We start from the raw sequence: 17,654 nt of genomic DNA, 5'->3' as shown, positions 1-17,654 counted from the left end.
CTAAGAATCACATATTTTAAATTTTTTGAGGGGATCTGAATCCCCAGCTAGCGTATCACTTTATTTCTTGCACGTGTTGATGTAATATTTGTAGAGAAGAGGATTTGGCTCAGGTGTGGTAAAAAATTTATAATACATTTTTGTAGTTTTTCGATGGTTTAAATATAATTTTACTCTTTTTTTTTACATAAAAATTTGAAATTAAATTTAGACAATTAAAAAAATACATGAGATACCGTATTTTTTCAACGGTTCAAATTTAATTAAATCTAGACTTCACATGTTGCCTACGGGAGTTGCAATTAAATTGCACTTATGACTTATGTTATTTGCAGCATTTTGAATTTGAGAAATACCTACGTGAGTTGCAATTAAATTGCACTTATAACTTATGTTATTTGCATCATTTTGAATTTGAGAAATATAACATATCACGTTTTTATTCAACAATTATCTTACAATGTTGACATGGCAATCTCAACCAACCATTGAATTGTGGTTATAAGTGTTGCAAACCTTTTCTTAGCCCATTTCTTGTCTATCTCCGTATAAGAGATGAACAAATTCATTGTTGAATTTGTGGGTAGAACCATTGGATTAGATAGTTGAAAAATGGTTGAGAGAATGATGTGTAGCATCCCTTTGCAGTAAATGACAACAATTAATAGACTCCTTATTGCAGTAAAGACACGTCCCTGCTTGGCTGTCACACGTCTCTTATGGTCCTATAGTGAACACAAAAACCTACGTCTGCAACCAATAATCAATTAATGGTGGCGGAACAACGATGAATGGAGCTTGAGTAAACCTGCACAATTAATATCGTTATAATTAATTGGGAAAATAACCCCCAATCACCACTCAATAAGTTTGTCATATTTGGCTCATATTTGCTTACAATCTACTATTAGATTTGTAGACTCATATGGGTTCAAAAAAATTAACGGTTGATTCATCAATTCACTATATGCTGATGGTTAAAAGATGGCTGAGAGAATAATTTTTATCATTTCTTTTTACTGCACCAAGAGTCTATTAGTTGTCTTGTTATTTACCTTCTTCTAGTGTTGTGTAGTTGTCATTATCCAGAGAGTTAGTGACGCATAATGAAGAAAGAATATTAATTTAGAGTTGGTATTATTTTGTAATCATTTTTAATGTTTAATATATGTTTTAAGAGTTTGTATTTAGTAATGGACTTGGTCCAAAAGTTAGTCACATTAGGGTTAGAGTTTATTGTTTTAGTCTATTCAAGCATAAGTTTCATTTGTATTTAAGCAGCCTATGATTGAAATAAACAAAATTTGTGTTTGTGAGAGTTGTAATTGCTTTTTTATTTTTTTATTTTTGTTTTTTGTGGTGAAACTACATGTTCTTGGTGAGACACTAGATTTATCCAGTTGATGAGATGCTAATTCTTTATCTTTATTTTATTCTTCATCCGTCTTGCATTAATTTGCTATCAGAGCTCAAGTCTTAATAGCACACCCCAACATCGGCAAAAATAATTTAAAACACTGAGACATTCGCCAAATGTTATGGGAACTAATATTGATTGAACTCGTACAAGTTAAGAATAATTTTTGCTAAAGATTACTTAAACTTATATAATAACTTCTTTGGGAGGTTGTAATTAACTTTAACCAAGTGTCATCACATTAAACAAACGTAAATTAATTCAAGATTTATCTATTAAATTTGTGTGGGACTCACATAAGTCCACAAATCCAATGGTTAATCTGTTGGATTTGCAAAAAGAGATGGTTGAAAGATTATTGTGTAACATATCTCTTTTTTTTTTTATTCTTTTTTTCTTTCTATCGGGAACTGTTTGTTCACATTTTTCTTCGGATTGCAAGTTTCTTCATTCCTCTAAACGCCTTTTCTCTTTCTATCAGGAACTGCTTCAATTTTCATCTTTGATTCCAGCTAAGCGTTGATAGTTTCCTCTTGAGTCATGAATTCCTCAGCCTTATTCATGAATGCTTGGAGGAACGTTGATGGGTTCCGAGCCAAGTTTGCCATCAATTTACTTACAAAGTTCATTCTATGGACAACCTTTAGGTTACTTACAAGTTCAAGTGAAATTGGAAATTGTTATTATTATGTTCCTTGATTTTATTTTATTTTATTTTAGGATTACAGGGGTATTTTTGAATATTTTACACTATTAATCTCTTTATCTATAAACTGTAAACTCAAATTAGGGTTTTAACAAGTTTGTTTTTGGTATGAGGAATTATCGGTTTTGGCCAAGGGAGGAGAAAAGAGAGCTTGTAACCCCATTTTTCACAAGTTGATCATGAAGGTACCCTCATCACTAGTAGGCCTAAGTATCAATCATTGGTCAAACTACGTAAATCTTGTATTCTTATCTATTAATTTTATTTATTTGCATGCATCAATTTGGTTTATTTTACACTAACAATAACTAATATGCTTCCAGGAAGTTTAATTTTGTTTATTTTACATAACAATAGTTAATTAATACACTTCAAGGAAGTTTCTAAACAGAAAGGCAGATATACGAGGATACTGCATGCGCGCCATATTAATAAAAGAAAATTCCTAAAAAGCCCAGTACATCATGCCTAGTGAAAACATAAAATCCTCCAAGTTATATTTTCAATGCGTACTTTTTTAGGCCAGGAATATGAGTATTCATAATGTAGTCTTCCCAGTCAATGCACTTTGGATCAAAGCCAAACAAATGTGAATCGCCACCACTCTCACTTGTCGCCATTTGTAGCTTTTCTGTGTTGGAGTCATCAAATCTGTATGGAAATAATGAAGAGCCTATTGACATTGGATAAAATGACAGAACCATGGGTAAATTATTTAAACACCAAAACAAGTCGTAAATACCTGCCCATAAAGAACACATATGGTTTGTAAAGTTCAGCCAATCGCATCCCTGAATTTATCTTTCGCTCAAGATCAATAATCGAATCCTTATAATATTGGGAAATAACTGCATTCGCTATTCGAAATACCTAGAAATTATAAGAGGAAAACACTTTTGATATTAAAATTCTAGTAATTAATTAGTCACTTTCTCAAAAGCCAAATAGGCTGCAAAAGATATTTTCTACAAGGCGATATACCAAGACAAAAATAAGCGTATTTTTACTTAACATATCAAGTTACCATGCCTAGCCCCATTAACAAGAGTTGTGACATTATTATAATTTTTAATAACTTTAGTTTAAGCTAGAATTGAAAGAGGCTAATTAAAAACATAGTGTTGTTTTTGGAAATCTAAAAATAGAAAATTGTTACTAAAACAAGAATTAAACAAACCCTAATTAAGTTTTCATTTTTTGTACATAATTTTGGTTATGGGATTAGACTTAGACAGTTAGACATACCTTGAGTGGAAGTACATATCGAATAGCCATGTATGCACGAAAAATAGCCATACTGCTCAACACTATCCCCTTGTCGACTGTGATTGATTCTCCATTTTTACTAACCAACGGATTTTCAGTGAAGTACCGGAAAATGATATTTCTAAAAGTTGAAAATTTTATCGGATTTCTCCAGGAAGACCCCACATGGAGGATGATATGAGAAGATTGATTTGCACGAGCCACCATGGCCACAATCATACAATTTACCACCATGTCTACTGGTATCTGCACGAGTTTTGAAGTTCAATTCTAGAAGCTTATCGAACAAAATATATATGGACAAACACGTACACTATATCTAAGAATGTGCATGTACTCACTATATCTAAGATTGTCTCATGATGGCCAAGAAAGCTTTTCAATTTCCCTTTACCGTAGGCAGCAACTACGCCGTCAATGGTTCTGTAATGAGTAAACAAGCATGATCAATTAAGTATGGAAAAAGAAAGAACGAATTGATTCTCCTTTTTTTTTTGTTTTTTGGGAAACTTCACAAAACCTCCTAAACTTTTATGTGTTTTGAAAGTACCTCTAAAGTTCAAAAACTCTCATTTAAGGGTTTTTTTTTTTTTTTTTTTTTTTTCAGAATGTTATAATTTTTCGTTAAATCTTTATAAAAATTATAAATATTTGAACAATATATATATATATATATATATATTACAAAAAAAAAAAAAGCATCTTGGCAATATTTTTATTTTATTTTATTTAAAAAATAGGTATTTTGACAATATTTTACGGAAAATACTAATGGAAATGGATAAATGAAAGAAATTAGAAGTTCAATACTCTTAATTAAGAGTTTTTAAACTTTGAGTGGGTAGTGTCGAAATGAGGGAAAATTCAGAGGGGGTTTTCTAATTTTTTTTTTAAAAAAAGACTTCTTGATTACCAAACAAGATTAGATATTTTCTTAAAATTGTAGCTACTATAATTCTAATATTGTATGTCAAACTATATATTATTACCTCACGCCTTCAATCCAACCAGAAAATGGCTCTTTATAAGTGCTGGATACCATGGTGGGCCGTATGATAACAAGGGGCAGGTTCTCTCTAAACCGTCCTAAAAGCATCTCTCCCATTGCCTTCGTGTAGACATAAGTGTTTGGCCATCCATATAGTTTCGCCCTTGCAATTAATAAAATCAAAAACAAAATAAATAAATAAAGGATAAAATACAGTAATCAATTATAAAAAATAAAAAAATAAAAAAGAGAGACTATTATAATATTATTACATCACAAATTTTATTTGGAGCACTGCATAATTGGAAATAAGGTGTAAACTTAAATTTATGCCATTTCTATGTTATTAAGGACCTTTTGCTTTAAGAAATTAATTTGGTCTTTTTCATCTAAATTATCACCAACAACCAAAATATCGCTAGTAAGCCGATCCAGCGTGGCATAGTGCTTCGTAAAGATAACGAACACAAGATTTACTATACTCTTCCCAAAACTAAGAGTCAATCATAGCTAGATTTGAGGCCAAAGAAGAAAAAACTCAATCTCTGAGTATTTCTTATTGATAAAACAATGACAAAACATACAGTCTAAAAGCTAAGGCCATCTTATTAATTAGGCTTATATTGAGCCGAAATTTGAAACCCTAGAAAATAATAATAAAAGAACAAAATAAGCCCCCTCCCCCCATGGAATATAGAATACAAGACAACTTTAACTTAAACAGTGAAATTATAAAATTTTCATGAAATAAAAAATTATAGCCATTTGAATAATCTTTCCAACTCCACCAAATTTTTCTCAATCTGATGTTGTAATTACATAATATGAAATTTTAAGTAAAATGGGTCTCACAAAAAATGGGTAAAACTACCCTAAAGCATAAGCACTAATTAGCGACAACATTTTGGGTCATTATTAGTGATGACATTTATGTTGTTGCTAATACACAGACCATGAACTACAAGATCACCCTTTCATCATAGGGTGACGGAAGAATTGTACCATTCGAGCCTTTTTTTTCATGCTTTTTCCAAAGGTCTGAAGAAAGCGGCAATCAATAGGATTTTCCTAATCCTCCCTTTGTTTGAGTGGGGCAGCACAGCAAACACAAAGTATTGATAAGGGTCTAGATGAGCAAGTTTTATTGAGGGTTCAATATAGTTCATTCACGAGCACGTGCGATTGAGGTCCAGACAAGATGAGGATAGAAAGCATGGTTGTCTCATTTGCTGCAAATCCAGACGAACCAAATAGCATAAAAGGACAATTTTTGTTTAATCACTAAATCGACGGTCTGGATGCAGCCAGGTTGAAATTCGGAAACCCTAGACATGTCCCTCACTTATACGTCTGGATGCTGCCGAAGAAATTGCCTTATTAGAGAATATGATTCACATCAGAAGACCTAGTTTTCTCAGTAGTGTCTAAATATGGCCTTCAGTGCACAATTTTTAAACAGACCTAAAGAGCCTATTTGTTTTGTCTGATAAGAGAGAACTTAATTCATTATGCTTTGAAGTTTATCCCTCTTAGAGTTTTGATTAAAACCACACCAAATTCTCAAAAAGCCTTCAATAACCGGAGTTTCGAGATTATAAGAGGAAGTTCGATAAAAAAATTGCTCAGAGGTTCTAGAGCTATTGCAGTAGAAGCAAACAAGTTGTTTTCTTGGTACAAGAAATGTGTATGTTACAAAGGTTTGTAAGTGTGTCATACTCGTATTATTGTTGCGGTTATACATAGTTGTGGGAATATTGTTGCCCTATATATGTATATACTGGGAACACGTACATTTGCTAGAAGATTGTTAATTATGATGCCTATATTATATATAGTACTTGAAGCAGAATTACTAAGACTTTTTTATTTGCGTGTATATATATATATATATACCAAGAAGTTTCCTGAAATATGCTTTCCACCAAAATGCTTGAATCTTGATTAAGCTTTATCAGGTGTGTTTACGGACAATCTATATATTGCACACAGAAGTTCTACATGAACTTCTGCTACCAAATGGAATAAGGGTATGTTCGGGATTGCGTTTGAGTGGCCTAAAAGTGCGTTTAACACTCAACAAGTCCTTTTAAAGAAAAAAGTAGTGGTTTAGTAAAAAAATTAAAAGCCCTTTTAAAGGTTTAAAAAGCCTAAAAATGACCAAAACGTACTTTTAACAAAAACTTAAAAATGAAGCTTTTATCAAAAAGTCTATCTCCTCATCTCTAGTTGCTAGCTAAGGACTTAAAAAAAAAAAAAAAAAAAAAAAACCTATATTTTAAAGATGTACAGATCATATATATTTGGTTAGAATTATAAAAACCTTTTCATTCCAAGATCCTTCATGGTGGATGTGATGGTTCTTTCAGTGGCGCCTTCTCCTCGTAGTTCGTTTAGGTACGCGTCCACAAGGTGTTTCTCTGCTTTAATATCTAATTTTGAGCTTCCATTGAGCGTTTCTTCCATCTCAAATGGGCTCTCTAGTATTTGCCCCTTCTTTTCGCCGCACACATAGGCTGAAAAAAAACATATCAATCATGGCCATCGATTGAAAATACTGCACTGTTTACAATCAGTACTACTGTTCACTTGCCCAAAACAACAATCTTTATCCTCTTATTTATTTTTTTAATTTTGGGTAAGTAAAAGAACTTTAATACAAAACAGATTGATGAATGTAATTAGAAATAAGTTATGTACACGAACCGGTAGATACATGGAGGAGAACTTTTAAGTTGATACAATTCCTGGCAAAGCTCGAAACATGCACAGCGCCAAATGTATTGATGCCCAATGCAACGTCGTATCTAAGACAATGAACAGAAGAAAATAAAAATAAAACTGAGAGAGGAAACAAAAAAAAATAATAATTAAAAAAAAATACAAATCATGTCTCTAGTTTATGAATAATTATTAAACAATGTTTTAAAAATTGAAACAGGTAATTAAGTGAACGGGAAAAGTGATCATTTGATCACTTTTCCTATTGATATATTTTAATACAACTTATTTACTTATTAAATTATATATGGTATGTCTTAAATAATCTAAATCGTCTATTCAGACTAAAATATAAGATCTATTGAATATTTAAGACAGAAATATATATATATATATATATATATATATATATATATATATATGAAGTTTTTATATTTAATTTTTTTCAAAAAAAAAAAAAAAGTTTGGTTGTTATCAAATTTTTATATTTTTATTTAATATGACTTTTCATTGGTTAAAAAAAAAATTAAAAATTGGTTGATTTCATAAATTGGCAATAGCTGATAGATCAATTGAAGTTTTGCTGGATTCAATAAGGTTCAACTTAATTTAATAGATAGAATGTAGTTAGGAATTAAAGTGAATTCAATAAGGTTAAACTGTAAATCAACTATTAGATCTTTTTTACTTAACAAGAATTAATCCAAGAATTAGTTGAAAGTATACATTAACATTATTGAACAATTATAAAATAAAAATATAATATCTAACATTATTCTATTTTAAAATATTAATCCAGTGCTTGATGTTTACTACCTTTCATCAAACGTTGTGGTAGCGGCAGAATTTAAGATGATGTCTATTTCTTTCCACATATCGTTTCTTAGTTTAGAATCTTTGATTCCCAAATTCTCATATGAGACATCGCCGGGGATTGCCATAACCTTTTCAGATATAAAGGAATCTAGATCTGCACCCCACTTCTCCCTGACAACCCTAAATAATTCCTTTTCAATGATCTGTGAACGAATAAAAAAAAAAAAAAGAAGAAGAAGATTAATCAAACGTCAAAAGACATAGTTCCTTGCCATAATAATGAAAGCTCACGAAAAAACCAAAAATTGTCGCACTTTTTTGACATATTGTCGTTCAGGCTAATTTAGCACTAAAATAGTTGTAGCCTAATTAAATCCAAGGAAATCAAAAGAGTAAAAATATAAGACTAATGGGCTCCTACCTTAATGAGCGATTGTTATATATGTTAAATTATCACTTATTTTAAAATGTTAAGCTGATCGTAACTTGAAAATATGTCAAATATGCAAGCATACGTTCTGATCACTTATCTTCTCAAAAGCTTAAGCATGATAACGATTACATAGGATATATACCTTATTATCCTCGTACTTTAACCACTTATCTAAAAAGTTTAAGCTAATCACACCTTGAAAATACGTCAAATATGTGAGCGGTTAACGTAGAATACCTCATCATGCAAGCGTTGTGTGGCAGATGCAAGATCTGAAGCTCTTATGAGAAGATAAAGCCTTTTGACATTTGGTTGCACTCGCAGTATTTTCTCCACAAAAGCTGTGTGGATGGATGGATACAGAAGAAAAGATCATCATCCCTCAGAATACATACAGTACACACAGAAAGAAAGAGAGAGCTAAGGTTATACGTACCTTTTGCTAGAAAGCCAGTAGCACCAGTGACTAAAATAGTCTTGTTCTCAAGAAACTTGAGCATGCTTTCCAACTCCATGATCATAAAAGAAATGTGAGAGAGAGAAAGAGAAAGAGTTGATGAATTATGCACGAAGTAGATAGTTTCTTTGTGAGTTATGCTGCTTTGTGTATATATATATATAAATAGTAATATAACATTCATTACTCATGCAATTAAGACACGTTATAATTGGATTTTCCTTCTTGCGTGTGGGTTTCCCTTTAAAGTACAGATGTCTCGCATGACACAGCAGTGATTCTCCTTAAACCATGAAGGGTAGCTTACTAGTTTTACCTTGAAATCAGGCTTCAGATTCAATAGTGGGTACAGCTGATCACCCTGACATGTGCTTATGCAGCCTCGATCTATTTATATATATATATCATCTTTTTTCTTTCTTTCTTTTGATGACCGGCCAGGAAGGCCTTCCACTTTCCGGTATGGCAAAATAAGTCTAGTCCTCAAATATAATTTACTAATATTAATAATAATAACGTACAATACTGCCGGTCATTTGCAAAACTAGCTTTCTATATATTCACACAGAAGGCAAGGGAGTTCGAGAAGAGTCAAATGATTGACTTGGTATTCTTTTTAATTAGCTTGCCTTCCCATCTACTATTTCACCACCTATGTCTATATTCATATTATTTTTTTTATATACATGGGCCAAAGTTTACTATTAATTTTAGGCAAGAAAACTCCAGAAAAGTAAGGTGGGGGCAAGTGGGCAACAACCTCCTCTGCCACCCTTTTTTAAATTTTTTTTTTTCCATTTTTTATTAGGAGGGTCATTGAAATTGTACATGATTTCTATTGAAAACTTGATGAAAAAAGAAGTAGACATATCTATTTAAAATGTGGGTAAAACCTGTAAAGCAAATAGTAAAAATTAAAAGCCAATTAAAATTCTTGGAAAAATGATATATATATATATATATGGTTTTCAACGGATCTTTTTACGCTATGTATAGTGGGTTACGTTATATAACGTATACATGTGGCTCAAAACTTGATGCGGACAGCGCAACCATGAATATTGCATGCACCCATCTGGACGGTAAACATTGCTTTCAACTTTCAAGCTTTATCTTGTAGATTCACCTCAAACCACAGGTTACGTTCAAGTTATCAAAAAGAGATAATTTATGGGAAGTTTGTATGCTAACACAAAAGTGGTCGGCTAGATTTTAGAATGCTACCCTCTCCCTCTCGACCAAAATCTTTGCTAGATCCTTCCATGCCAATAAGGAGTAATGTATTCTTCCAAATTTGACGTGATTTAAAATCACATTAGATTTGTGAATGATTACTATTGAATTTTGATTCAATAATGATTTTTAAAGCCACATTAAGTTTGAGACAATTAAAGATGGTTCCGAGCATTACTTGCCAGTAAAATACCTAACATATAACCAACATATCAAAACAAAACACAAAAGAATCAATAGCTATACATCTTATAGCAAATCAACAAAGTAGTAGCTTCTATACTAGTAGTTGGCAATTTTTGACACAGTTCGCGAATGTTACACGAATCCAATACAAAATTAAAGGGTTATGGTTGATGTGTCTGACCCGTTGAATTAAATGAGTTGGTTTAGGTTTGACCTATATAGTCTTATATTCATGTTGATCTAGACACGACATAAATTCGACACAGACAAAGTGACTGACAATTTTAACATGACCCGCAAACCTGATATGAATTCAATATAAAATTAAAGGGTTAGAGTTGAGGGATTTGACTCATTTAATTAAATAGGTCGGGCTATGATTGTCCTATATAATCTTTTTTTTTTTTTTTCTATTCGTCCTATATAGTCTTGTACTTATGCATTAACACTACCAAAACCTAACACATGAATACGAATTGTCACCCATAACTGCTAGCCATAAAATCTATACATCTTAGAAAAGAGAAATGTTTTGTTTCTATCTTTTGCACATCTCATGTCCATCTTGGTACAAGAGATGGACAAATTTACTATTAAATTTGCAAGACCCAATGTAAATTTTACAAATTAAATCTACTAAATGGTAGATTTACAAAAGAGATGAATTATTGACGCGTATGTAACATGTTACAGAAACCACAAAACTAATATGCAATTGTCTCTTCATTCTGCCATGAGCGTTGCCACATCTCCATTGTCGCCTCAAAAGAGGTCGGTTAGATTTTCAATGTTGACTGATCACCTTAATGCAGTAGGTATAGGTGGTTGAACAGATTGTGATTTTCAATTTTAATATGTGAGGATTTATCATGCATCATGCATGTGAATTACTTGGGATATATATATATATATATATATATATATATATATATATATATATATATATATATATATATATATCTCTGTGTGTGTGTAAATTAAATATTGGAAGCTAAAAAGATCCATTTTAGAAATAATTCAGAATGTAGTACTACTTTACTACTAATAATATTGAAGAGAAAACCAATTACGTTGAGAACATGAAGATGTGGAGCCAACTTTATTATTGGCCTACACAAGAGAAGAAAGTGCTGGAGAGAAAAATTTGTGGAGCTCTACGCTAGTTTAGACCCGATGTTGATAAACAATAAATCTCTCAATCTCAACAACAATGAAGAATATTAACAAAGTTATTAATTTTTAATCAAAACACCAGTGGCCGAGCCAAGATCTTCTTATTGTAGTGGCAGGATATAAGACTAATATTTAATTAAGATAAAATAATATTATGTTATACTATAGTTTACCAAAAACCAATATAAATTATTTCATTATTTCAAAGTTTCAAACACTTCTAAAAAAATATTGCATGCATGTCCAATTAATTGCTTTTAATATTTAGTTATCTATTAATGATACGTAATTATTTTTGAGTTATTTTATTTAACGTTTAGAAAACATATTCACGTTAATTGATATAAGTCCACTCTTTATCAAATTGTATTTTTATTATTTGTCCTCTTAAGAGTGGTCGTATAATTAGTGCATTGGGCAAAGGAGAATTTTTTGTTTTTTTGTTTTTTTTAGAGTGGGCAGCGTTTGAACCAATTAAACTGGTTGAAATTAACCTAAAAAAAAAAAAAAAAAACAAACAAACAAAAAAGGTTGAAAGAGAAATAAACTGTTTGAGGAAAATGGAGAAAAGAGGGGAAGCATGAGGAGGACTAGAGGAGAGAGATGGAAGAGATCAGAAGCTGAGCAAGAGAAGAAGAAGAAAGGAGGAGGAAGACTAGAAGAGGTAGGGGCATGAAAACATTAGGAGGAGGGAGAGTAGGGGCAAGAGAAGAAAAAAAAGAAGAGAAGAAAACGAAAGGAAGAGGAAGGGTAGGCATAAGAAAACTTAAAACACTACTGCTCCAAAATCTTTTTCTTTCAGGATTTTTGAAGTGGTGCCCGGCCCCAGCCTATATCGGCCACTGCAAAACACCATAGATATAAGTACTAAAATCAAGCAAAATATTAAAACAACCAATACAAAAGTTTTGATGATGAAATATAAATCTCTTAAGTAACTCTTTAAAAGTAAAATCATGCAGGGGCAATCAAATCTAAGAAACTTATTCATTATGTAGAAGAGTTTAATTATAAGAAGTCCACAATTACAAAACCTTTGTAAGCGACTCACTTATTTCTTACTACAGTAGCTCTAGAACGTCGACTAAGCAATTTCTTCTCCCAATCCCGGAACTTTGATAGCTGAAGGTGCCTAAAAAAAAAAAAAAAAAATTATACATAGATAATTTCTACTCCTGAAAAAAAAAATACAGCATTTATTATTTTTTTTAAGAATATTTTTTGTTTTAGTTTTTCAGAATTGTTTTGTGAAAAGTATTTGTTTTTTTAGAAGAGTATTTCTCTTATTAAAAATGCCCTATAAACTTTTTCATATAACCTTTGGGTCGGACTGAACTTTATTTAAGCCCAATTTCGTTGTACAATCTTCAAAAATTAAAGCCATACAGAGGCCAAGCCCAATATACCTTTACCAAAATTAGGGTTTTTGAGGCTCTGGGGGTTTTTGCTCAGACTTGCATCAATGGAGACCACCAACTTCCCAAACCGACCATCCATCAAGGACAAGAAGAAGAAAAAGAAGAACCAGACCCCAGAATCCGAATTCCATTCGGACCTCACTCTATGCACCAAGAACAACGACCTGCGCAGCGCAATCTCCCTTTACGAGACCGCAATTTTACAAGGCTTGCGCCTGAACCAGCACCACTTCAATGCCCTCCTCTACCTCTGCTCCAACACAGTCACAGACGCATCACTGAAAACCTTAGCTTTGGACCACGGCTTTCGCATATTCGACCACATGCTGTCAAACAACGTCCACCCCAATGAGGCCTCGATCACCGCCGTCGCTCGCCTAGCCGCGGCGAAGGGAGACGGGGATTATGCTTTCGGGTTGGTCAAGAGCATGTGGAAGTATGGAACTGCGCCGAGATTGCGCACGTATGACCCGGCATTGATGTGTTTCTGTGAGAATTTGGAGGCGGAGAAGGCGTATGAGGTGGAGGAGCATATGGGTGTGATGGGGGTGAGTGTGGAGGAATCAGAGCTTGCTGCGTTGTTGAAGGTGAGCGCGGAGACGGGGAGGGGAGAGAGGGTTTATGGGTATTTGCATAAGTTGAGGAATTCGGTGAGGAGCGTTGGCAAATCGACGGTGAAGTTTATCGAGGGTTGGTTCAGCAGTGGGAAGGCTAGGGAGGTGGGAGAGGTGAATTCGGAGGTGGGGAGAGTGAAAGAGGCGGTGTCGAGGAACGGGGGAGGATGGCATGGTTTGGGGTGGATTGGGAAGGGGGATTGGGTTGTGAAGAGGGCGAATGTGGATTCGGCTGGGCGGTGCAGAGGTTGTGGGGAGCAATTGGTGCGTGTGGATATAGATGATGCGGAGACGGAGAGGTTTGCGCGGTCGGTGGCTGCGTTGGCTATGGAAAGGGAGGTCAAGGCAAACTTTAGCGAGTTTCAGGTAAGCAATCCGTTGCTATGTTTTTTTTTAAAGGATATAAGATGATGGGTTACTTAGAATGTTATGGTTAGTTTGTAGCAGATTTGTTTGTGGAGGAATGTCAGTTGTATATATAGAAATTACAAGGATTAAGAAACAGAGTTTAAGGACATTGCTGCTTGACATCCGTCAACTTAGTTGAATTTGTGTCCAACATGATTGTTGGTTCTGGTTTTTAAGATCAAAGGATCACACTTGTTTAATCTGGTTCGAACATTGGTAGACTTAATTCATGGTTCTAGTTGTTGGCTCATTATTAATTCGTTGGCCACATAACGTATGTGTACTTTGATTTCTCATTCTATTGTGCATTGTCAAGCTCATAGACCGTTTAATCTTTGGTATGGTAAAGGTTTTATTTTGCTTATAAAAAAAATAGTAAAGGTTTTATTTTTGTTTTCTTCGTTCCAAAACAACTTATGAATTTACTTCACTATACTGTGTATTCGGTAACTTGTTTCTGATACCCTTTCTTTACTTAATTTACCTGTTTTTTTAATCTTTTATTAAAGGGTTGGCTGGAAAAACATGCTGATTTTGAATTTATAGTGGATGGAGCAAATATTGGGCTCTACCAACAAAATTTTGCAGATGGCGGATTCAGTGTTTCTCAGGTTGTATGACTTAAGTTGGGTTCTCTCCCTTTCACACCCCCATTTTTTTTTCCCTTCTTCTCTCATGCTATCTAACCACTAATTTATATCTTTCATTTATGTTTTGAAAATTTCTATAGAGCAGCTTGATGCTGTTGTTAAAGAATTGTACAATAGGAGCGGAAACAAATGGCCACTGGTTGTCTTGCATAATAAACGCCTTCCGTCGCTTCTGGAAAATCCTTCCCAAAGAAAGCTGGTAGAGGAGTGGATGGATAAAGGCGTTCTTTATATGACACCAACTGGTTCTAATGACGATTGGTATAAACCCTTAAACCAGTGTTTGTCTCTGTGTGTGTGAATGTACTCTATTCTGTCATTTTAGCTGAAGTTTTTATGATTAAATATCTGACAACTTCTTTTCTTGCAAATTTTTTTCTTTAATCTACTCCATCTCAAGATCTAATTCTTCTAAAAAAAGGTTTCCTTATGATGACTTATATAATTCAGGTATTGGCTATATGCTGCAGTCAAAGTCCAGTGTTTACTTGTGACAAATGATGAAATGAGAGATCACATTTTTGAACTCCTAGGGAGTAGCTTTTTCCTCAAGTGGAAAGAAAGACATCAAGTATGTGTTTTCCGAAAGGCTATCCTATACATCGTTGATTTTGATTCATATTTATGCCTGTGCTATAGTTAATTACTTTTTATATGCCTCTCTTTTGCTGATATCTCTTTCAAAGGGGGCCTTTTCCTAGATTTTAAGGATAATTTTTGTTTTAAATTATTGAACCATTTGCTCACTCCGTTCTCTTTATGAATTGCCAAATCTTTTGTGTTTGTGTGGTCACTTAACTTTTTTGATAAGTTGGTCACATAAGTCATATATAATTTTGTGTCGACAGTGCATGTAAAACTGTGTCTGGTTCACATGTAAGACAGTTGGTCTCTTAAACAGGCACAAACATATTTACATTATACACATAGGAGTGAGAAATAAAAAGGCATTGAAGAATTTGAGTTGATTCCGGATTATCATTATTTAGATGAAATTTAGTTGTTTTCTTGTCCTTGGCTGCTGTACCATTCCTCAATCTGAATGACCTTTCAGGGGACTGGATTGAAATTAGATAAAAGTTAATCTTCAGAATAGCAAAGATTGTTCAGATTTAAAACTATCAATGTTTCTTAGCTGTCCTCTTCTTCTTCTTCTAAGTATATATTCTAAAAGCTTAGAGATTAAGTTGATGGGAATTGTATCTTACGTTTCTCTTTTGTTAAGATTTTGTTTCCATACTTATCAACCAAAAAAAAAAGACTGTTGCCATACTTACCTAAACAAAAGTTAATTACTTACAAAAAAAAAAAAAAGACTTCTGCGACAATAAGGGCTGGTACAGATTTTCAGATTCTTTTCAGTGGTTGCTTAATATGGATTTTTTTAATTAAAATTTATTGAGAAAACATGAGGTTTGGTAGGCCCTCATTACACAAAACTCTTGGTGTATGCTCATTTCCATGAATAAAGGTTCTATTTATGTTCATCCACTTTTGAAAAGTGGAGGCCAGAAGGTTTGCTTATAGAGATAATAGAGGGGGACAAGGTTGAACTGGTTACCTTTTGCACCTGTACATATACCATTTCCATTACACATTATCCACTTTGTAGGAATAAACCTTTCTTCCATCCAATTCTCCAGGTTCGGTATACTTTTGGGAAGGGCAATGTGAAACTTCAGATGCCGCCTTCATATTCATCTGTTATCCAGGTACCATCTTGTAATTTGGTTTTTGACATTTAATATGCTAGTCTATTCATCTTACTGAGTGGTTTTCATGGAGAGTTGTTCCCTAGGCTTACTAATCAATATTATAGCTCTTGTCAGCCTTTTCTTTGTTGCTTGCCTTCGTGTATGTCTCTGATGCAAACTTGTGAGCTTGTATTTGTGTCTTTAGTATGAACACTGACACTTTATTGCTGGAACTTAGCTTTCATAGCTCGTGACAACTAATGCATTTGGCTGGTGCTGGCATCTTTTTTTCCTGGTTTGAACGTTGCACAGATAGATAAAGAGAAAGCTAATGTTGCAGTGTCCAGAGAGAGAAAAAGAGAGACCACCATTTATCCCAACAAAAGAGAAATTTGTATTCTTGTATTGTCTCTTTTGTTCTCTTTTGGAAAATAATCTATTTTCTGTGATAGTGAGATTTAGGTGTATTAGGGCATTGGGTTCTGAGTGATTTTATCTTCCACTATTTTGCATTCCCTTCTTTGTGATCTTGTGTATAATTATCTTCTCTTATTTACCATAATTAACGTCTTTTGCACAGCACTTTTTCTAAAGAAAATTTTCAACAGATTTTTCCCCCTGAATGGAAATTTCAAACAGTTTTTTACATATTTATACGTAATGCCTTTAAAATGGCAGTTTTGTGATTGATGGGATGAGAACGAATGGGCTTTGCATGAGCGTTCTGGGTGGCCCATATGGTTCCATGTGTTCCTCAGAAATTGTTTACAAGTGACTGGCTGTTCCCATCTAATCTTTTGTTATATTGGTTAAAAACTAGATATTGATTCATTTCTTGTGTCAAGTGTTGAGACATCAATCTCTGTTTCAGGAATCAGAGAAAGGATCGTGGCATGTGCCTATTGCTGCCGACAGCGATAATGAGTGCGAGGAGTCTTCGAGAACTTGGCTCTGCATTACTAGGCCAAGTGCTTGTGAAGCTTCTGATGAAGTTCCAACCAATGTGGAAAGTTCTGAAAATGGTCATCCCATCTCCAACCTTGCATCAACAAATCCTTTGAAGTCAGAGAGTGTTACAAGTAGCAATGGCTTACATTGCAGCGCGGAGTCCTTTCAGTTTTCTGAAGAAGTTCCAATCAATAAAGCTACTTCCTTGACAGGTAAAAGAAAAGAGAGGTCCCCATCTCCTTCCAACTAATGCTTTTTCATAAAAGCCTTCACTTGCTTCTTTGTCATCGACTGCTTGGGAGATGCCCTTGATCAAGTCAGATGGAGTAAAGCAGCAGCACCAGCAATGGCCTATTGTAAGTTTACGTTTTTAAACACTTGCAGTGGTCTTCATGCAATCAACACCTACAGTTGAGGATTTTTGCCTTTTCTTAGTCTACATCATGGAGTTGATAAATTGTCTTGTAACCCAATGTTATACTGTATAATAATTAATCAAGATAATTAAAAACCAAGTTTCCAACAACAA

The 17,654-nt window shown here is 33.6% G+C and overlaps 2 protein-coding genes across 2 annotated transcripts; one reads left to right on the top strand and one right to left on the bottom strand.

Moving 5' to 3' along the window:
- Positions 1 to 2,498: 2,498 nt before the first annotated feature.
- On the bottom strand, positions 2,499 to 8,915 carry LOC132164314 (fatty acyl-CoA reductase 3-like). The gene is made up of 10 exons (XM_059574805.2): positions 8,781 to 8,915; positions 8,582 to 8,685; positions 7,912 to 8,114; positions 7,081 to 7,181; positions 6,698 to 6,890; positions 4,379 to 4,540; positions 3,731 to 3,812; positions 3,369 to 3,635; positions 2,866 to 2,993; positions 2,499 to 2,774 (listed from the first exon to the last, which is right to left on the bottom strand). The coding sequence occupies exons 1-10, from the start codon at positions 8,863 to 8,865 to the stop codon at positions 2,618 to 2,620; spliced, it is 1,482 nt and encodes a 493-aa protein (XP_059430788.2). The 5' UTR covers positions 8,866 to 8,915; the 3' UTR covers positions 2,499 to 2,617.
- Positions 8,916 to 12,799: 3,884 nt separating this feature from the next.
- Positions 12,800 to 17,654, top strand: LOC132163669 (proteinaceous RNase P 2). The gene is made up of 6 exons (XM_059574037.2): positions 12,800 to 13,791; positions 14,343 to 14,444; positions 14,569 to 14,744; positions 14,934 to 15,054; positions 16,127 to 16,195; positions 17,049 to 17,654. The coding sequence occupies exons 1-6, from the start codon at positions 12,856 to 12,858 to the stop codon at positions 17,373 to 17,375; spliced, it is 1,731 nt and encodes a 576-aa protein (XP_059430020.2). The 5' UTR covers positions 12,800 to 12,855; the 3' UTR covers positions 17,376 to 17,654.

This window comes from Corylus avellana, chromosome 8 (assembly GCF_965113065.1).
Source record: "Corylus avellana chromosome 8, dhCorAvel1.hap1.2, whole genome shotgun sequence".
NCBI lineage: Eukaryota > Viridiplantae > Streptophyta > Magnoliopsida > Fagales > Betulaceae > Corylus > Corylus avellana.
Note: the sequence above shows the minus strand (reverse complement) of the source record. Positions and strands in the feature narration are given on the sequence as shown.